General features: G+C 37.1%; 2 protein-coding genes across 3 annotated transcripts in view; one reads left to right on the plus strand and one right to left on the minus strand.

The window, feature by feature from the left end:
- The window catches only part of Wnt3 (Wnt family member 3), an 80,219-nt gene extending 58,154 nt beyond the window's left edge, over positions 1 to 22,065 (plus strand). The window contains exon 5 of the mRNA XM_087203906.1: positions 1,607 to 22,065. The gene's annotated coding sequence lies outside the window, so the exon portion shown is untranslated. The remainder of the gene's footprint in view (positions 1 to 1,606) is intronic.
- Nsf (N-ethylmaleimide sensitive factor, vesicle fusing ATPase) overlaps positions 1 to 22,332 on the minus strand; it is a 154,174-nt gene that overhangs the window by 9,042 nt on the left and 122,800 nt on the right. For both annotated transcript variants that reach the window (XM_004868669.2, NM_001310283.1), the window contains exon 17: positions 22,060 to 22,139. In XM_004868669.2, coding sequence (XP_004868726.1) covers positions 22,060 to 22,139 — 80 coding nt within the window. The remainder of the gene's footprint in view (positions 1 to 22,059; positions 22,140 to 22,332) is intronic.

Raw genomic sequence — 22,332 nt, forward strand, 5'->3', positions numbered from 1 at the left:
CAAAATTTTATCAATACATTTTTGTAATACATGAAGTTTACATTCATCTTATGGAGTAGGTACATGTACATAACATATCTTGATTCTTTTTTATTCCCCCCCACCTCCCCATGCTCTCCCTCGCTCCATCTCTAGATCCCCTTTCCCCATTTTCATTATTATTACTATTACTATTAGTTTGTATTTATGACATACAATGTTTACATTCACTGTGAGTATTTGATACATGTACATGACACATCTTAAATCTTTTTACTTCTCCTTCTTCTCCCTCCTCCCCTCCCCTTTGGTCTCTGGGACCCCTTCCTGTTTACAAAAGATCTATCTCCCTGTTTTCTTTTATCAATCTTTTGCTCTTTATTTACACTTTGCCTTACTCAAATGAGAGATACCACAGGATATTTAAGCTTGTCTTCTGTGTCTATTTATTTCACTTAATATTGCATTTTCCAGGTATATCCATTTTTCTACAAATGTCTCAAACTTATCCTTCTTTATAGTCAAGTAGTTTTCCTTTGGGGATACCACATTTTCTTTATCCATTCATCGGTTGATGGAGATATTATGAATTGTGCTGCTATAAACATTGGTATGCATGTATTGCTGTAATATGATGTCTTTAGCTCTTTTGGAAAGATAGTTGGGTCAAATGAAATTTCTAATATTAGTTCTTTGAGAAATCACCACACTGATTTTTCACCAACACTGTAGAAGGGTTCCCTTTTCACCATAGCCACGCCAGCACTTCTTTTTTTCTTTTTCTTTCTTTCTTTTTTGAGACAGAGCCTTGCTAAGTAGTTCAGGCTGGTCTTAAATTCCTATGTAGGCCAGGCTGTCCTCGAACTTGCAGCAATCCTCCTGCCTCAGCCTCCCAACATGTAGCTATTTAATTTCTTGATGACTGCCATTTTTCTGGTGTAAGATGAAATCGTAGTGTTGTTTTAATTTGCATTTTTCTAATGGCCAGAGATGTTGAACATATTTTCATGTTTAATGGCCATTTGTACTACTTCTGAGAAGCGTCTATTCATTTCACCTGCCCATTTTTTGATTGGGTCTTCTATTTTGGGTAGTCTAATCTTTTTGAGTTAACATATTCTAGATATTAGTTCTCTGAGGAATAGCTGGCAAAAAAAATTTTCCTATTCTGTAGGCTATCTCTTCACTTGGATCATTATTTCCTTTGATGTAAAGAAGCTTAATTTGATATAACCTAATTTGTTGAATCTTGCTGTTATTTCTTGTGCAACTGGAGTTCTGTTCAGAGACTTTGCCTACACCTATGACTTCAAGTGTTTTTCTACCTATTTTATCGTAATTTTTGTATTGTTTCTGCCTTAATGTTTAGATCTTTGATCTATTTTGATTTTAGTTTAGTACATGGTGAGGGATATAGGTCCAGCTTCAACCTTCTGCATGTAGACAGGCGGTTTTTCCTACACCATTTGTTAAAGAGGCTATCTTTTCTCCAACATATGTTTTTGGATCCTTTGTAGAAGATCAAATAGCTGAATGTGTCTAGGGATGTTTCTCTATCCTTTATTGTGTTCCACTGATCCACCTGTTTTTGTGACAGAACCATGTTTTTGTTTTTGTTTTGCAACAGGGTCTCAGTATGTAGTTCAGCCGGCCTTGAACTCACTATGTACCAAAGGCTCTTCTTGAACTTGCAGCGATCCTCTTGGCTCAGCCTCCCAAGTGCTCGGATTATAAGCATGTGTCACCACAACTGGCTCCACACTGTTTTTATCACTGTTGCTTTGCAGTATAACTTGAGGTCAGGTATTGTAATGTCTCCTCCTTTGCTCTTGTTGCCCAGGGTTGCTTTTGCAATTCTGGGTCTCTTCTGGTTCCATTTGAATGGTAAAATTGTTTTCACTGTGAAGAATGCTACTGGGTCTATGAGAAATGCTATTGTATTTTGATTGTGCTTGCATTAAATCTGTGTATCAATTTTGGAAATATGCCTATTTTGACAATATTGGTTCTGCCTGTCCAGAAACAGGGGCCATCTTTCCATTTTCTGATGTCCTCTTCAATGTCCTCTTCTTCTTCCAGAGTAGAGTAAGTCTTTGACTTCTGAACATTTGAGCTGCAAACTTTCACAGATAAGCATCGACTTCACATTATGAACATTGGTAGATGTGAACAAATCGTGGAAGTAGCTCATGTGTCTGCCAGATATTGTCACAGTTGTGCCGTTGTGTGCTTACTATACATTACAATAATGTATGGTGCTCAATCAAAGCCCAGGATGTCCGAAAGCAAGAGGAAAAGCAGTGGTGATATGGAGGGGACTGCTAGGAAGTGCAAAGTAACATACATTGTATACCTGTGACAAAAGTGCTTAAGACTCACTTGTTGGACTTACAAATGAATTCAACTTACGAATGTTCTCCTGGAACAAAACTCATTCCTAAGTTGAGGACTTACTGTAATTTTGGTTGTAGAGGTCTTTCATTTCTTTGCTTAGTTTAATTCCTAGTTATTTAATTTTTCTTGATGTGACTGTGAATGTCATTGTTTCCTTAATTTCTTTTTCCGTGAGTTTATTATTGCTGTACAGGAACACTACTGATTTTTGTGTGTTAACTCTGTATTCTGCTATGCTGCTTAACTTATTAATTCAAGGAGTCTTGGTGGAATTCTTTGGGTCTTCTATAGAGGATCATGTCACCTGCAAATAATGATAATTTGACTTCTTCCTTTCTTATAACAATCCTTTTTATTTCTCTCTCTTGCCTGACTGCTCGGCTAATGTTTTGAGTACTATGTAGAACAGAAGCTTTTTGTTTTTGTTTTGAGATACGGTTTTGTTTTGTTTTGTTTTGTTTCAGATAGTCTTGTGAGTTCAGGATGGCCTTGAACTTACTATGCAGCTCAGGCTGGTCTTGAACTTGAGGCAATCCTCTTACCTCCCACTCCCAAGTGGTGAAATTATAGGGATGCATCACCACATCTGGCTCTCTTTTTCTCCCTGCTTTTTTGTGGTGCTGGAGATCAACTCAGGGCCCCATGCATGCTAGGCAAATGCTCTACACCTGAGCCATACCCCCCAGCCACACAACCTATTATATTTCAAAGATCAATGCACCAACTGTATCTTATTTTAGATCTCAGTGAATATTATAAATTTTAAAAAAGGTTTTCTTTAGTTCCCTGCTTTATTTCCTCTGAGTTTTCCTCTCTATTTGCTTAATGGAAGCTTTCCTCAAGTGGATGATGACTGATGATTGGATGACTATTCATACTTAAGAGTTAAACTAATGACTGGGAGCCCTGTTTGAGGGTTTCACTATGGCAAGGTCAGCTAAGATTTGGCTGATTATGAAAGTTTCCTCAAAGATCAGTATGTATAAATTCTTCCCAGAGAAGATTCTTCCAATCTTCATCCTGAGGGCTATAAAGCCAATATGCCAGCACACTGGGAGATGATTAAATCAGGGGTCCAAATATCTCACTGTTTAATATAAAGACTTTGACTTAATCCTATTTGAAGTATGGTACCTGTTCAGGTCAGTCTCTCATTTAATCTCTATAATTGTAAGAATTAAATATCAGGCCTATTCCATTTTACAGATGAAGCTATTAAGTCTCACAGATGTAAGTGATTTGTTCAAGGTCAACTAACTAATAAATGATAGAGCCAAGACGGAGACCAGATCCAGACTTAAATCACATCTCTCTTTATGAAGAAAAACACATTTAAAAAAGTTTACATGGAAACTGGAAGAGGAATAGGTTTTTAAACTATTCCCAGTCACTAGATTAATGATACACTCTGTCTGTAGATAAATCTTTAATATAATCATCAAACTTATTCATGGATCTTAGGAATTCAGGACCTTAATATTAATGTGCTAGCAAATAAAGATTTTAAGAAACTGAAGATCAGGTGCCAAAATAACTTCCATTGGGTTCTATAAACATTATGCCAACAACTGTCAATAAGGCATATTAGCTTTTCTCAATCTTACTCACTGTTTTTGTCTACCTATGTGCCAAGAATGAACAATGCACCACCATAGAACAAAGTCCTATAAGAAAGTTGAGACTCTCTGGTACAATTAGCTACTGGCATAACAGGTAACTGAGATGTGAGTATGCCTGGACATATACAGATTAAAGGGTAAGCATTATTACTATTCAATAAACCAGCTAAAAATGAAGTGCTTATCAGCAGACATTTACTAAGTTCCAAGATGAATACAGAATAACCTCACATAAAGTAAGATACAAACAAGAAAGTCACAATGTAATATAGAAAGGGAGAGGTTTTATGTACAAGGATGTCAGGCAGAGAGAAGAAACATGTAGCAAAGAAAGCTGCTTTCTCTGGAAGAGACAAGATCTGAATTAAATCTTAAGAAATGAGCAGGTCAATGAGGAAGAGGAAGGAGAAGGATATTCTAAACCAGAAGGGACAGAGACACATAAGTTCAAAGCCAAAATAACAAAATAAAAGCTGAGATGTTGACGTAATTACAAACATGAAAAGATACATACATTTTTTACTGCAACAAAAACGATGCTTTTATATTCAAGAGGTTTTGTGAGTGTGTGTGTATGTGTGTGTGTGTGGCAGTACTGGGGACTGATCCAGGGTCTTCACACTGAGGTACATCTCTGGCCCTTTTAAAATATCTTACTGTTTTTTTTATTAGTATATGTTTGTGATATGTAATAATACATGCAGTATGGAGAATTGGTACATACACATATTCATGTTTTATTCTGAGGCAAGGTCTTGCTAAGTTGCCTAGACTGGGCTTGAACTTACAATCCTCTTGCTTCCCAAGGTGCTGGTACTTTAGGCATGTACCACCATACCCAACATCAAAAGTAGTTTTTTAGCTGGGATTTAGCTCAGTGGTTTTGTCGCCTGCTGTGCAAGCGCAAGGACCTGAGTTCGATCCCCGGTACCAAAAAAAAAGCTATGTATATGGGCCGGGGATTTAGCTCAGTGGTTTCACTGCCTGGTGTGCAAGCGCAAGGACCCGAGTTGGATCCCCGGTACCCCCCAAAAAAAGTATTTTTTTAAACATGAAATTCTAATGGTAAACGTGAGAACATATCCCCGAAGGCTAATCAATGCCAAAGGCCACACACGCTGGAACACTCTCATTACAATCATCATTATTATTATAATTTTTGAGACAGAATCTCTCTATGTTGCCCAGGCTGACCCTGAACTCCTGGGATCAGGGATTCTTCTGTTCCCACCTTCTGGCTCATTACAATTAAAGGTGGCTGGCTGTTACTTATCTTTACTCTTAGGTTTTTAATGTCCCACATCCTATATCATTCAAACTCCTTCAACTTACTCTTCTCTCATGGAGGATATTGGCTCTAGATGAATGGCACTGGGGAAGAAGGCCCTTGCTCATTATAGAAAGCTGGACTTTAAAACTACCTTCTCTTATAGTTTAACAATGACTAGACTCTTCAAAGTGTTGACAGATTGGGAAATGCACAGCAACTTATAATGGAGATGCTAATTTATGTTTTGCTTTTCTTCTTGTTTAACAAGACTACAAACACTGCAAAGAGGCCATGACCCAGACAAGTTCAGGCCTTGACTTGTAAAGCATCAACTTGAAGAAAACACTGAAAAAAAATTACTGAATAATTAAATTGTGCTGGATCATTTTGTATATTAATTAGTGGTAATGCTCATACGGAAGCTTTCTCATGAAAAATCCAGTTCTGAATATTAATGTAAACCACACTAGATTTTTTGTCAAGGAAAAAGCTGCCAGCAGCATGAAATGGGGGTGCAGCTTTACAAAGAAACAAATTGAACCCAAGAGGGAAAAATCCATCTTGTTAATGTGTGGCTACTGGTCTTAAATCCACAGTGCCCAAATATGTCCCTTGATGGAATGAAAAAAAGTGGAGCAATAACCCATTTGAGGCAAAAAAAAATTGCTCCCAGCACACTCAGAGCTGCTAGTCCTGACACTATAAAGAAAAGGCCTAAATAAAATGACTATCTGCCAATCGGATTATGATAAACATTGTTCCAAGGTTAGTTAACTAATTCTTAGTACCATAAGAAGTAACTCAGGTGAAAACATTACCATGAAAAAGGCAGGGCTCAGTCAGGTGTTGATCCTTCAAAAAAACACTTCTTTACATGATGAAGAATGAGCCAAGTACTAAGCAGCATCTAAGCCTTTTGCCACACAAAGGACCAACCAGATAATCCACACCCTTTCATAGGTCTTGCCCATTGATTTGCCCCAATAAACTGATTTGTAACAAAAGTTCATGTGGAAGAAAGCTTTTCCCCCCTAAATAAAAAAATGCCACCAATATAACACTGCAGTGAAATGGAAGGGCTGATTTTAACCTATGAACAAAAGTAAAGTCAGTTATGCAGGAAAGAAAGGCTATTCTTTCCATATCATTCAATGCTGAGGAAGTGTAATACACCCTTAGTAAGAAGAATTAGCTGTGAACAATTGGAAACCCTGAAATGGATTAAGAAGTGAGTTTTAAAGTGCAACTCAAAAATGCTGTGTGCTGTGGGGCTTAAACTTTATTTTCTGATTATTAGAATTTTATGTTTGTGCAGATGAGAGTGAAAAATGTGAGAGTATTAAGAATTTGTAAACTCAGTAAGTAAAAAATGAAATTGATGCTAGCCAATTAGCATTAACAAGAATTTACTCTTTTTAAGTACTTATGGAATTATAAGATTTAGTTTATGCTTTCAAAGCGCTTACAATTTAGGTTGGAAAATTCACAAATAAGTACTTAGGGGCCACTACCATTAGTAAATACAAAGCAATAATGACACTCTGGGACACAACCTGTGAAGAGTCACCTAAAATGGGTTCATCTACAAGAGTCCTGCAGTACCACTGGCAAAGAGGAGTGCTAGCAAGGCCGTTGAGCAGGCCAGGTCTCTAATGCTACTAAATCCTATGTGGGTGGTGGCAGCATCTAAGTCAGAACACCAAAGGCTGAAAACAAGGTCTCTTGGAGAGATGAGAAAGTAGCCAATAAAGGAAAACTCAGGATGCTAAACTAAGGAAGGAGATTTAACATAGAAAGTAACAGGAAACAAAGAAGGTTCTTGAGTAGAAAGAACTGTGGAGAGAAAGAGGATCTTGGCAGCGGCCTTCAGGATGTCCCCGTCTTGTGGCCTGGGAGAAAGCTACTGCACTAACAACATGCCAGTTCTAAGAGTGAGCCCGAAAGATGTTGTACCTTGTAACCAATATCTTGGTTAGAAAGCAATGGAGGAGAGGCAAGAATCTTGATGGACATGTAGCTTGGTGCAGTAGGGAAAGTACAGGCTCCAACGTTCATGTGATTTGGGGTAGATTATTCAACTTCTCAACATTTACCTCCTCCTCCTCAACCATAAAAAAGGGATTAAAAAATTCTACCTACTTGTAAGACAGCATGAAGTAAAGAATGCTTCGGGAGGGGATTCTGCTATCACTGTCAAAAGAGGCAAGAATGAAAAGCAACAGTCTGAAAGAATAGTCTTGAGAGAAGCCTGAAAAATCACCCTTCACCTAGGATGTTAGGATCTATAATGGGCACACAGTGGGACACCTGAGAATCCTCTCCTCAAAATGCATGGGACTGGTAGTAGGAGAAACAGAGAGTACATTCTCCTAGAGGGCTAAAGTTTGTTCTCTGCTGGGGAAGATGAGAGCACTGACCTTCAGACTAACTAGTGTGATGGTGTGGCCCAGAGGAAGCCTGAAGCCTTACCCCCACCACCCCCAGTATCGAAAGTCCAAACACGGCACTGGGGGTACAAGGGGTCTCAGTATGAGGCAGACTTCTGAGGGAGAAATCAGTTCAGAGCAGAGGCCAAGGGAAGATTTCCCGGCAGGAGTTCTTGCATCACTTATTCTGGCTCTATTCTTGCTATGGGAATTTCTCATATTTTTACTTTGCTTGTATTATTTATATCTGACCATAGTGCTTCACTGCATTTACTTACAAGCGTGAATCTAGTTTCTAACCTGTCTGCTCCCTGGGGGTAGGAACTACTTCTCATTCCCCCATGTTCCTGCAATACTTAGCCCAGTATGCCTGGCACACAGAAGGTTCTCATATGATCCCTTTGCCTGGAATGCTCTTCCCTTACACGTCCAAATGAATCTTTCCCTTTGTCAAAGATTTTTCTTGAAAGTCAGCTTTTCATAGGCCTACTCAATATCCTCCCCTTTAAAACTGCAGATACCCCCAAACCTCCTTATTCTTCCTTCCCCTTTGTCCTGCTCTTTATCCCATAGTAAGAATTATCTTTTAATATACTATCTACTTGGCCCAATTAATTATTAATTATTGTATTTCTTGAGGTCTTCCTTCATGAGGCCAGGACTTAGGCTGTTTGGTTTACTGATGTGTCCATAGCTAGCATAGTGCCTAATAAACAAAGTGGGAAGTTAATAAATGTGTTGAGTGAATGATGGATCCCAGTGTAGGTTTAAAGGGTAGCAGATCATTCCTCCATTGTTACATTCTCTCTTCCAGGCCTAAAAAAATGCATGGTATATCAAGTGTTTAAACTGGAAAATATCTACCATTTCATAGAACCTTTACCCCCAAGTCCTAGTGTTGCATGTTATGACAGTGGTAATGTTTTAAAGAAAATACTCTAGATTGGCTGGCCTGTGTGCTTCATTTGCAATATAAATTGATGCCAAATGCTATTATATCTTCTTTTTTAGTCAGTTGATTGCTATTGACTGCATAATATGGGCTTCTTCAAAGAGGAGAGATAAGAGTCATGAGAAGTTATTAATTTAGGCTTGTGAGATAACAAGTTTAATTAACCCTCTCCTACTATTCTTGGTTTTTGTAAACCAAGGAAATAGATTGATTATCATTAAAAACAAACAGGAGGGGGCTGGGGACATAGCTCAGTGGTAGAGCACTTGCTTAACCTGCACTAGGCCCTGGTTCCATGATAGTGAGAGGGAAGAATGGGGCTTCTCTGTGTGTCTTGGCTGTCTTCTGATTTTTCTTGCTCAAATGTCTGTAGCTGTTGTGTCTGTCTGTCTCCCCAGTTAAATGTTTAAGTTGAATACCAAAGGAAGGATGTTTCAAATAAATCATGCTACAACTAGGCAGACAACTACCTTTAAACTCACCATTAGATTTTACCCTGAGGCAAATTCTTAGTCTAGCTCTTTGTAACCATCTTCCTGGTTCCATAAGCACACCAGAGGACAAAAAGGAGGGAATTCATGAGGCAGATGTCAAATGAAATGAGAAACTGTAACCCAAATAATTTAAAATTTACAATTGGCAAAAGTGCACTCTTCCTGATATTAAAGAATATTTAGACCAATTTGTCAAAAAAAACAAGGAATCACTGAATTTTATATGTGAAATAGCTCTTAAAGATTGCCTCCTCTTCCCTTTCCTTTCTCTCTCTCTTTCTGTAGCTTTGGAACTTGGAGTGAGAGGTGAAGTGATCTGAGGATCTTAGCTCCATGGGGGCTGAAATAGGAGCTCAGGGATCACTCATATTTTCACCATGCTTTGCTGTCCATTGTTTTTATATGTGTGATTTTATTTTATTTACTTTTTTTGGGTTTGTTTTTGGTACCAGGGGTTGAACTCAGAACCTCGCACTTGCCAGGCAGGCGCCCATAATGCTGAGCTAAATCCCTGGCCTATTTACTTATTTTTTGGTGCTGGGGGTCAAATCCAGGGCCTTGGGCATGCTGATAAATGCTTTTCTGTGTGCAATTTTAAACTCTTATCAGCAATAGCTGGTCTATTATGAGTTTGGGAGACATATGACCTAGAAATGATGACCTCTGAGCCCTTAGGAGAAAAGGTTAAAGAAATTAAGAAAATAAAGTTGTACTGATCTTACCATAGTATTTTTTGGGGGGCGGGTACTGGGGATCAAACTCGGGTCCTTGCACTTTCAAGGCAGGCAGTGGAAGCACTGAGCTAAATCTCCGGCCCCCCACCATAGTATTTTTTTTTTTTTGGTACTGGGGATTGAACTCAGATCCTTGTGCTTGTGAGGCAGGTGCTGGAACCACTGAGCTAAATCCCTGGCCCCCTAACCCACCATAGTATTCTTAATGCCAAAAGGAACTATTTTGTAGGGGCTTTCTCTTATCAAGAACAACTTCGATGACCAATGATTAACTATAAAGTCCAAACTTCCTAATCCTGCAACCACAGATTTTCCCTATCTCAGCTTTTGGCTTGATATATCCTAAATTAACCCCTATGCTCTGATCAGGTCACCATTCTTTAATTTTCATCTCTGATTTTTATCCATAGCATTTCTCTTTATTACAATGGTTTCAAGAATTTTCTGCCAGTGTGCAATTCTTTCCATACTCTGTTCTCATTTATCCCTAGACAATCCACCTTAGTGCTTTAGGCTCCAACCTTTCAGAACATGGATTCGATGTGTTCCGTAATAATACCTCACTTATTAGAGAACCAACTTGCTAAACAATTTCACTTATCCAAAACATAGATAAGAACAAAGAAATAAGCAAAACTCTCTCACTTCTAGAACTGAAAAAACAAATGTGAGCTTCAAGAAGCTTTACTCAGCAACTATTCATTAGGCAGTGTCTAGGACCCTTAAGACTTTGAAGGCAGGCCAAGAAAACACCCTATCTAATTTCTTTCAAAATTAAGAAGAAAAAAATTTTAGGTTGAAGAAAATCTTTTAATATAGTAATATATTCATCTTTATAGCAACAGTCAGAAAATATAATTTTACGTATTTTTTTCATGGATAAAGGGGCCCACAAAGCCATAATGTGGATCTGATCACAGGGAAGTATCTCTAGCTCTCACCAGTCTAACTTAATTGCTCTTGCCATATAAACATTTGTGATCTGATGGCTGTCCTTAGTTCACAGAGATGGAAGCAGCAAACTAGAAGGAATTGTCAGAGGCAGGCAGACCAGTGCAACTCACTTTTATTCTGAAAGTGACACTCACTCAAAAAACTATTAAAAAAAGAAAAAGGTACAAATTACTCAATAGATGGGATACACAAGGCCTTCCTAGTGACTAGCCCTTATACAATCCAACTGGCCTTTGCTGAGTGCTATTTACACTCACTATAAGAACCTGGAGTTCATAATAATGAACTTACTCACTAATGTTCATTAACAGTGTTTATTATACTTTGCTTCAGACATCAAACCAAAGTATAACAGGATTTGATTTTTTTGTTTGTCTGTTTTTTTATTTTTTGGTACTGGGGATTGAACTCGGGTCCTTGTGCTTGTGCAGCAGGCGGCGAAACCTCTGAGCTAAATCCCTGGCCCTGTTTGTCTGTTTTAAGACAGGGTCTTGCTATATAGTTCACACTGGTCTTGAACTCACTATGTAGCCCAGGCTGGGTTAGAACTCACAGCGATGCTCCTGCCTCAGCCTCTCCAGTGCTGAGACTACAGGTGTGCACCACCATGCCCGGCTCATATGAAGTCTAAGATAAATAATTGTATACAAAACATCTTTAAGCCCATATATATATATATCACTTTTTACGAAAAGAACTGAATTTGCTAATTGGGCATAGGGATACCCTTCACTGTCACTCTGTTGCTGCAGAGGTGGGGTTCCAGAGCATGAGATGATGGCTCTAATTACATTTTCCTTTTACTCAGCAATCAATATCAGGATCAAAAATTACTATTTGTGAAACACTGGTAGATAAAACGTGCCACAATTTCCTTTATACTCTACTGAAACTAACATGAAGCCAAACATGCATCCTGTTTTCACATCTTTCTTCTACACTGAACTGAGACATTATTAGTTTCTGCATGAATCAGAAAATAATCACAACAAACTCCTAGATGGAATTAGAAATCAGCCTTCTAGGTGAAGATAGCCACCTTACCTCTCTGTTGTACTCAAATCCTACTATCTTATCGAGCAAAAGTGGATCTCTTTATATCTTTTTCAGTGCTGGAGTTGTCAGACATCCCTGGGTACAAGTATGGTATGTTCCAATCATTGCATGAGGTATACTGATACTAAAAAATTATTTGATACTTTTCTGAAATTCAAATTTAAGTATCCTGTATTCACATCTAAGTCTGGGAACCCTACTTTGGCAAATTCAGGGTGGACTGCTTGGTGAACAAGATGTTAATCTCTGTTTGCCTCTTGACCTTGGCACACCTTACACACAAAATGCACCACTGAACAAGTGGTCCTGGATTGCTAGTCCTAGTACATTATCTTATTCATCCTTGTATTTCCATAGTGTGGAATAAATGTTAAATGTACACTCTAATAAAAGCAGATGTTCCTTAAAGTAATATTTCAAATTTGCAAATCAAAAGAAATATTTTGTATGGGAAAGAAACTTCCTATCTCCCCTTCTACAACTGTCACTATTTATCTTGGTTAACTTTAGTTGCATTGGCACCGGCATTCAACCATCATAAATCTAGACTGGAATCAGTACTGAGTTGAATCCGAGGTGGGTTTCCAAAGACAGCTGGGAGAGTCATGAGGAGGGAGTTTTATACATTTACTTCAGGGCCAAAGGGTGTCTTATAGACATTACATTTAGTTAGTTTTAAAAGAAAAAAAATAGACAAGCTTGATACAAATATAGACTCATTCAACTCTGGTGCTCAAACAGCAAATTAGTTGCAAAGCAATGGAATTAAAGAATTTTTGACCGTAATGGTGCTAAATTAAAAATGAAAATAAATGTATATATTGTTTTGGTTTTTCTGATTATCAAGATAATACATGCTTACTGTAGAAAATTTATAAAATAAAGAAAACAACAGGGCCAGGGATTTAGCTCAGTGGTTCCGGCACCTGCCTCGCAAGCGCAAGGTCCCGAGTTTGATCCCCGGTACCAAAAAAAAAAAAAAAAAGAAAACAACAAAGCAAAAAAAATCACCTATAATTACAGCAGTTATTCTTTTTTGTTTGTTTGTTTTTGGTACCAGGGATTGAACTTGGGACCTTGTGCTTGCGAGGCAGGTGGAGGCACCACTGAGCTAAATCTAAATCCCCAGCCCTACAGTAGTTATTCTTAAGATGGTGAAATATAATTCTATTTAGTTAATTAATTCACTTAATTATTTATTGTGATCCTGGGGAATGAATCCCGGGCTTTTGCACTAAGCTATATTCTCAGGTTATCCCTGTTTTTTATTTTGCCCAGGATGGTATTTTATCTTTTTTTTTTTTTTAATGTATGTATGTATGTATGTATTTATTTATTTATTTGTACCGGGGATCGAACTCTGGTCCTTGTGCTTGCGAGGCAGGTGGTGGAACCACTGAGCTAAATCCCTGGCCCCAGGGTGGTATTTTAAATTTCATTCTTTAAAGTATTTCTTCTTTGCTTGTGTCTTATAATTAACATCACCTTATAGAATAATGGATGCATGACAATTTTGAGGAAATAAACTCAATTTTTTTTTAACAGGAACATGTATTCAGAAAGTTTGGAAGCCAACTGACAGAAAAGGAATTATAATACACAATTTAGCCACATCTCTTCCAGTCTTTTTTCCTTTATAACTTTCCTTTTTTCCATACTATGACAGTACCTGGGAATTTAAGTGAAAGGTGATTAGATAGTCATGCAGACACTGAGAGAGCTTTCCATCTCACTGCTATTACTTAATATTGCTCCTTCTTTTCTCTCCCCATCATTACTGCTCTTATTCTGGAGACTGGCCCCCTTCTATGCCTTGCTCCAGGGTTGGCTAAGGCAGGGTCTGGAGGGATAAGGATGGCTGGCAGCTCCGGGCAAAGAAAGTGACTGTGCTTTTTCCTGCAATACTTCTAGGGCTGGCTTCTTCAGTAGCAACCACCTGAAGTCTTACCCCTTCTAATATGGGTTGGTTACTTTGTTGCTTTTATTTACTTTTTTGTTTGGGGAAAAAAGAGCTTTTTTTTCCTTTTAAATGATGAAGTAATAATTGAATTGTGCTTTGAAATGTACAAAGAACCACAATAAACATTTAATTCTCAAAACTAAAACAATTTGTAAGATTGTTTCCATTTTACAAATAAAAAAAGTGCAGACTCATAAGTTAAATAGCTGGATTCAAATTAATGTCTTCTGATTATAATTCCTGCTCTCTTGCATAGCCAATGGCAGTCTGTATGTGCAGTTAGGATCCACCATACTCAAAATAGCCACTAAATAAATATCTATATATCCAAAATAGGTTAAAAAAAAAAGAAAAAAAAAAAAAGAAAAGAAAACCAGAACCAAGTAGATGGCAGTCTGGAGTCTTCCTTGTGAGAAGCAGAAGCAAAAGCAGCTCCCTTTTCAATCCCCAGTGTAAGAAGAAAAGCTGTCAAGGTGATCTGGTTACACACCAAGTTGTGACTTAAAAAATAACAAGTTCTGGTTCCACCTACATTCCAGTAAATATTAAGAATATTAATGGACCACTCTAGTGGTCTTATAAGGTTTCCCTTTTGGCTCTTACGTAAATACTACATAGCATAAACTTCTAGGGAATCTCTAAAAGATTTATGTTCTTATTTCAGGCACAGAAAAGTAGGAAAGAAACTACATTCAATTGTACCCAAAGTCAGCAAAAATAACTGTGGCTACAAACTACAGGTGGCTGCAGAGAAAGAATGAAAGTAGGCCAGTTCCTAAAGGGTAAGGACAAGTGCAGCTAGGTAGTTTCATCAGGGACCTCACAATGGCCAGAGGCCCTGGCCCTCTTTCTACTTCTTACCTTCCTGAGCTCTGAAATTCCTGTTTCTACTTCATTCTTCCTTTTATAACAGAAATCTCCAATTTCCAAACCACAGTATTTGTTTTAGGACTTTGGAAACCTCTAAATCTCACTGAATGAGACAGGGCATCCCTGTTTCTTTGCTTAATATTTACTGCATATGAGGGAAGCAGTGCCTGGGCATTTCAAGTTGGAACTTGAAACTCACTTTCTACGGACGTTTGGTCTGTATAGTAGTTATATTCTTCTACTGTTCCCTCTTACTAGCTAAAAAGATCCTGTGGACTATTTAACAGCATCTCTTTTCTTCAATACCTTATATCTGTGTAGTCCATAAATTTACAAAGGCCTGCAATATGTATTTATCTTCACTGACCCCCAATGGTGTAGGTAAGACAAGAGGGATTATCTTTACTTCAGATACAAAAAAATAGACACAAAGAAATCAAGGGACTAGGTCAAGCAATAAAGGCTGAAGATATCTGACTAAGACTTAAACTCAGGTTTTCTGACTCCAAGTCCAATACAATGAGTGACGCTACAGAGATGGTACTCATAACTAGATTCATGGCACCAGGACTAGTAGGATACTATAACTAACACCTTTCTAAAGCTGATGTCCTATCACAGTGACTTATGTAGGGCAGTGGAGATAAAGACAACATTCTGGCTGTGAGAAAATACTTTATCTCAAGACTATGAACACTTCTCTGATGATTAAAATTTATATATTTTTGAGTTATCTGAAAATGATATATATTTTAAAATTCATTTTGATCTTCATTAGTGCCTATTATAGATGTGCTCCTCCAAAAACATACCAAACCTCTTTTTGAAATATCTGCTGGTTTTACTCAACAGATATTTGCAGCAGTATTTTATAAAGATTCATCAAATTTCTTTCCTTTTTATGTATTTGAAATCTATCCAGCTGGCCATCCATCCATCTATATATCCAATTTAGTGCTCACTTCAGCAGCATATAAACATATCCAATTTAGATAGAACTTTTCAAGAAAATCTACTGTACTAAGTAAAGTATACTTAAAGGAATTTTATAAAATACAGTGGCCATCTAACGTCACTGACTTAATAAATGGGAAAACGGGCCACTAAACTGTCAATCATCACACATTTAAAAAAAATAAAGTACAATACAGAGGTCACCACATCATTGATTACACTTAATGTGTCTGGCAAAATGACTAAGTTTCTTCTCTAAAGTGGTTATATGTCTTGTTGAGTCATATTATAATAATTAGCCAAAGTTAATTTTAAACAGACGGGAAGATACTCATGCTTAGGTCTGCACAATTTGGAGACTCTTCCACTATCTGCTTATTTCACTTAAACAACCCAAAACCTAAGGAACTGCCTAATATTACCAAGACTTTCCAATAACTTATCTGAAGTACGACTGGACTAAGATATTGCATAAGGATTATGCAAAAAGCAGTCTTGTCCACCGACTGGTGATGTTAAAACAAAAGCCATAGATAAACAGATGCCTGCCTGACCACTCATCCTAAGTATTCTATAGATTCTTACTGGCTCACATGCTATGACATTCTTGCTCTAAACTCTATTTCTTTCTTACTAGGTAACATTCCTAGGCACCAGAGTACTGAGGAAGTTCCTTTTTTCAAGTTTTATAATTTAGTTAAAAGTCTAATTACTATTTGATCTGTACTTCAGTAAGACTACTGTGAATTTGAAATAATATTCTTCTTTTGTAAAAGTTTATAATTTCCAGAGAGGTGTTTACAAATTCCAAAAGTTTACAATTTCCACATTGGTGTAATACAAATGAGTTTCATGTGGACTAATATATCAAGTCCTGTCAGTTGAAGGGAAGGCAAAAGGTAACTGGGGTTCCAAGTGTATCATTAGAAGTTATCATGTTCTATGCCATGATAGCTTGCAAAGGCCTGAAAAAGGGTTGGTTCTCCATGAATCTCCATGTTATTCTGTTACATTCAGATAAGGACTTTCAATTTGATTTCTAGCAATGTCAAGTGTACCCAGAATTAAACAGGTTAATGAGCTTAAGCTACTCTCAAGAGTTGTTGAGGAAACTTGGAAGTCATATCTTTTTACAGCCCAAGGAGCTCCTTTTCAGGCACTTTGTTTTGTGCCCCCCCCTCCCCCAAAGAAGAATGTGGCATGAGAGACCTACGTGGAAAATGATACAAGCATTGGTGTGAGGGGCTGGAAGAGGGTTCACCTGACCTTCCCACTTAATTGCTGCTTCTTCCTTGATATTAAGACCAAGGCTTCCATCCTCCTGGTCTGGAAAAGCACATCCCCTCAACTTCCATAAATCTGCAAATCCTGAAAAGAGCCCCACTGCCATCAAGTAAAAGAGACGGTTTTAGGAATCTCACTGGAAGGAGGGGTGTCTTCAAGCCTCTCACTGCTAAGCTGGACATTTCCTAACACTGGACAAATTGTAAGTCCAGCTCAGGGAGGGTGAACTGCAGTGGTCTTTTACCCTCCAAGCCAATTGTTAGCTTTTCACAGGAATCAGCAGGGAAGCACATGTGAAACCTCTGTGTGCCGGTGAGTGCCCCCATGCCTTGTGTGACTCTGCATGTAGATGAAGCAGGCTGGGAGCTTTCTGAGCTGCTGCTGCTGAGTTCTCAGAGAAGCCCTTTTCTCCAGCTTGGCTCCCTGCTGGGACAGCCCTTTTCAATTTTTCTATCCCCCCTCGATCTCTTCTCCTACAGAACACAGGGAAACTTGATTGAAATAAAGACCTAGGGAACATGTTTTATTTTCTCCTGTTCAATCCATTTTAGAAAAGCTTTTAATTGGTTTTAAAAAGATGCTAAACAAAATGTGATGATGTTTTTCAGTCTTCATGAACTACAGATACTACTTTTTATACTTTCAAAGGGCTAATAAATCAATCATGAAATTAACTCTTCAGCTAAATTTAAAGCAAATCCATTGAATACCAGCTTCATTAAAAATCTATGGATTTACTTAGAAAAATTTAAAATTCAAAGAAAATTATCCCAGTAACTGAAATCTGACTTCAGTTCTACACTGAAAATTCAAGAGGAAGGCAATCACAAAGGGAAAAAAGGAGGGCTTGTGAACCAATTTTAATAAGCCAATTTAGAGGGGATGGGGGAGGGGTGAAAGTGGAAAAGAGAATATCTTGATACATAACAACATAGTGCCCCTGGAGGGATTCTTTTATTTGAACATGTGCACACATGCACACACACTTTTTCTGTGTGGACGCTGTAATCACAACAAATGCAACATTAAGTATTCTGTGACTGATATGATTGCTGCACTGTATTCAGTTCTTAAGAAAAATGTACACAGTTTTTGTTATTTTGCAGTGATAAATGACAGTTTTCTAGCACTCTATGTACCTTACATCATTCAGATACATATACTTTTTTGTTTTTGTTTTTTGTACCGGGGATCGAACTCAAGACCTTGTGCTTGCCAGGCAGGCACAGTGCCACTGAACTAAATTCCCAGCTGGATACATATACTTTTTTTTTTGGTACCGGGGATCGAACTCAGGTCCTTGAGCTTGCAAGGTAGGCAGTGGAACCACTGAGCTAAATTCCCAGCCCAGGATACATATACTTTTAATATTTAATTGAAAACATCTGAAAACCGATATGATAATGATTTGGTGAAGTGAACGCTTTCACTTTAGAATGACAAGCATTTTTGGCATTGGATAAGCCTGAAAAATTCTCCCTTATTTTCTTGAGACAATATAAACTAATTTTAAAAAGGAAGGTGATATAGATAAGGCACATTTTTATTTTGTTAAATGTATGCCAACTAGAATTGTGCATATTAATTTCCCCCACCACTGAGTCACTTATATAGCAGATCGTCTAGCAGATCAGGTCAGGGTCATGAAATTCTGATTAATGACAGAGAATACCTGCCATTTCCAATCACTAAGGCAACCAGCTATCTTATTTCTTACATATTTTCATACCCTTACTCTTCAGTCCTTATAGAAATTTTCACATCCCCTTCTGGCTGTTGTTTCTAAGATTTCTCCCAAGTTGAGCTCATGTACCTTGGGATGCTCACCTCTTAAGTCTAACCCTCCATATAATTCTCCTTCCATTATTTAAGTAGCTTATGAAACCATATTCTTTAAAAAAGTGACCATTTTATTGAGCTATAATTCACATATCACACAGTTCAACCATTTAAAGTATAAAATCCAATGGTTTTTTTGGGGGGGGGTGTACCAGGGCGTCAAACTCAGGACCTTGTGCTTGTGAGGCAGGTGCAGTGTTACTGAGCTAAATCCCTGGTCCTAATGATTTTTAATCTATTCACAATATGTGCAATCATCATCATAATCAATTTGGAATATTTTAAACACTCCAAAAAGAAATCTATTAGCAATCACCACCTAGTCTCCCCATCCACCCCTCCCAGATCCAGGCAGTCATTAATCTATTTTCTGCCTCTATAGGTTTGCCAATTCTGGACATTTCATAAAATAGAATCATTCATTCAGTATATGGTCTTTTTTTTTTTTTGGTATGGGGATTGAGCTCAGGATCTTGCGTTTGTGAGGCAGGCGACAGTATATGGTCTTTTCTGATTGGCTTCTTTCACTTAGCATGTTTCAAGGTTCATATTGTACATGTATCAGCTCTGCATTTTTATACTGCTGAATAATATTCTACTGTATGAATATGCTAGATTTTATTTTATTTGATGAATATTTATTTTATTTCCATTTTTGGTTATCACAAAGAATACTGCTACAAACATTCATCTACAAGATTTTGAGTACACATATACTTTCATTTATTTTGGGTGTATAAGTAGGAGTGGAATTGATAGGCCATGTGGTAACTTGATGTTTAACCATTTCAGGAACTGCTAGATTATTTTCCAAAGGCTGCACAATTTTTTTTTTTTGCCTGCACAATTTTGACATTCTCATCTGCAGTGAATAAGTTCCAATTTCTTCATCTCCTCACCAAGACTTGTTATTACATGACTTTTGGATTATAGTCATCCTAGTGGGTATGAAGTAGTATCTCACTTTATTGGTTTCTATTTTCATTTCCCTAATGATGTTGACTGTCTTTTCACACTTGTTGGCCATTTGATCTGTACTTATTTTTGAATGTTTTCCATCTTACTAATTCACATCCTGTCTGAATATAAATTCTAGCAATACAAAAACACTTAAGCTCACTAAAATAAGACACTTACATATTTAATGTTACATATATATTTTTGAATAACTATTCATGAAAATATATGTATAAGCCTCTATGCCAAATGCCATGTGATTTAAAAAGTATCTTATTGTTTTTTTCCTCAAGAGCCTTATAATTCAGGATTTTTACAAAATAAAAAGTTGTTAAGTTTTTAGTCAAATGTTATAGTCAAATGTTTAGTCAAATGTCATTTATTACTATTTTCTGTTTACTTCTATTGGTATGTATTTTGGATTACAAGTAACTCTCAGCCGGGGAATGTAAATCTATTTAAATCAATGTGTATAGTATTAAACTATGTAAAGGACAAGAAGTTTAAAATAGCACTGAAAGGTTATTTTTCCTCTTTGCAAGTGACTTTTAGCATAAATTCTTTTTAACTAAAAAACTGAATATTACACAAATAAATCTAAATGCCTAAAAAGCATTTCCTAGTGTAACAAATTTAAAATTTAAATGTACTAACATAAAAAAAAGATTTTTTTTTTTTTTGTGGTATATAGATAGATATTGAGGAGAAGTTATTTTTGTTTCAGAGATATATCTATTTACATATTTATAAAACTACTGAAGGAATCAGAAAATGTAATCACCTAACTTCAGCCTTAGTATAAGCTAAAACTCCAGTTACTGGGAATGATGGTTTATGGAAAGATGCTTTAAAAATCCTTGCATAGTGCATATACACAGTAGTAAATTTTCAAGGGTGTTGTAGATTGTTTTTTTCACTACTTTAGAAATTTAAAAAAGCCAAAAGACCTAGAAAATCAAGTCCTTTACCTTTAAGAGTAAAATATGCACAGATAATTTTAACTATTAAATTAAAACTTAGTCTCACCAACCTAACATTAAGTATTTTCCATACATATTAGTTTATATCTCTATTTTCATGTATTAAATTCCCATATAGACACTAAGATGTTTTTCATATTAATGGTTAACCAATTTGTGTGTGCCACTGATTGGCATTTCTTCAACATTACAGCACACCAAATCAAGACAATTCATCTTGTGACACAAAACATGCTCTGGCAGCCTCTATATAATTAACATATTTAACCAACCTTCATATGTTGATTTTAAATTTGTTAAGCCATCAAAATCATATCTCTAAAAATATAACCACATGAACCAAGATCCTAACCATAACTTCATTCCTTAAAAGTATCACATGACATAAGAGAAGAAACCCAAGGTCATCTGTAAAAATCGGCATTTTGGGGGGCCGGGGATTTAGCTCAGTGGTTCCGCCACCTGCCTCGCAAGCGCAAGGTCCCGAGTTCAATCCCCAGTACCAAAAAACCCCACAAAAAAGCCAATAGAAAATAGCGAACATATCCATCCTGCCTGCGAGCATAAGGTCCTGGGTTTTTTTTTTCCAGCACTGCCAAAACCAAACACAAAAATAACAACAACAATAAAAATATAAACTAAAAAACTTTGGCTATAATAAATAAAACTTAAATTTCTTCAAATACAAATCCTCAGGAAAATCTACGAAATGACAAATGAATGAAAACATGTACTTAAACTCTTCTACATTAATATCATCTCTTTTGGTGAAGGAGAGTGAGGCTGTAGAGTATGTTGGAGAAATTATATAATTTACCTTAAAACTAAGGCCAGACTGGGCACCTGCAAGCGCAAGTCCCTGAGTTCAATTCCCAGTACCAAAAACAAAAACAACTAAGGCCAGACCAGATTCAGCCTTTTCTTTTCTTTTTTTTTTTTTTTTTGGTACTGGGGATGGAACTCGGGACCTTGTGTTTGCAAGGCAGGCGCCGGAACCACTGAGCTAAATCCCCAGTCGTTAAATGTATTTTTTTTTTTGGTACCGGGGATCGAACTCGGGTCCTTGTGCTTGCGCAGCAGGCAGCGAAACCACTGAGCTAAATCCCCGGCCCCCTTTTTTTTTCTTTTTTGGTACCGCAGATCGAACTTGGGACCTTGCGCTTGCAGGACAGGCGGTGGAACCACTGAGCTAAATTCCCGGCACCCAGATGCCTTTTCAACATCCTTTCAACAACACAATTTTACATTTATGATGATCTGCTTATTCAGATACCATGCATCATTACATGCAATTTACTGAAAAATTGTGAAAATATTCCTTAGTTTATTTGTTTTACCTGAGGTGGTGCTTTTTTCAGTAACACAAGAAGAGCCTGTAATACCAGATTAGAAAATCGGGGGCCAATGGGGACATAATCTGGAAGAGAAACATTGTGATTAGGGATTCGATACACATATGCACATATCCAAACATTCAAACATTCAGATTTTTCTATATTAAGAGTAAATAACAGTCATCCTAAATAAGAGTCAGTCAATTATCTGTAGTAAAAAATATATCCAATTACCTAAATGCTTAAAACACATAAGAATACTTACCTGAAAAAAAG

This window comes from Heterocephalus glaber, unplaced genomic scaffold (assembly GCF_053883595.1).
Source record: "Heterocephalus glaber isolate CG9 unplaced genomic scaffold, H.glaber_assembly_v1.0 deba00001813, whole genome shotgun sequence".
NCBI lineage: Eukaryota > Metazoa > Chordata > Mammalia > Rodentia > Bathyergidae > Heterocephalus > Heterocephalus glaber.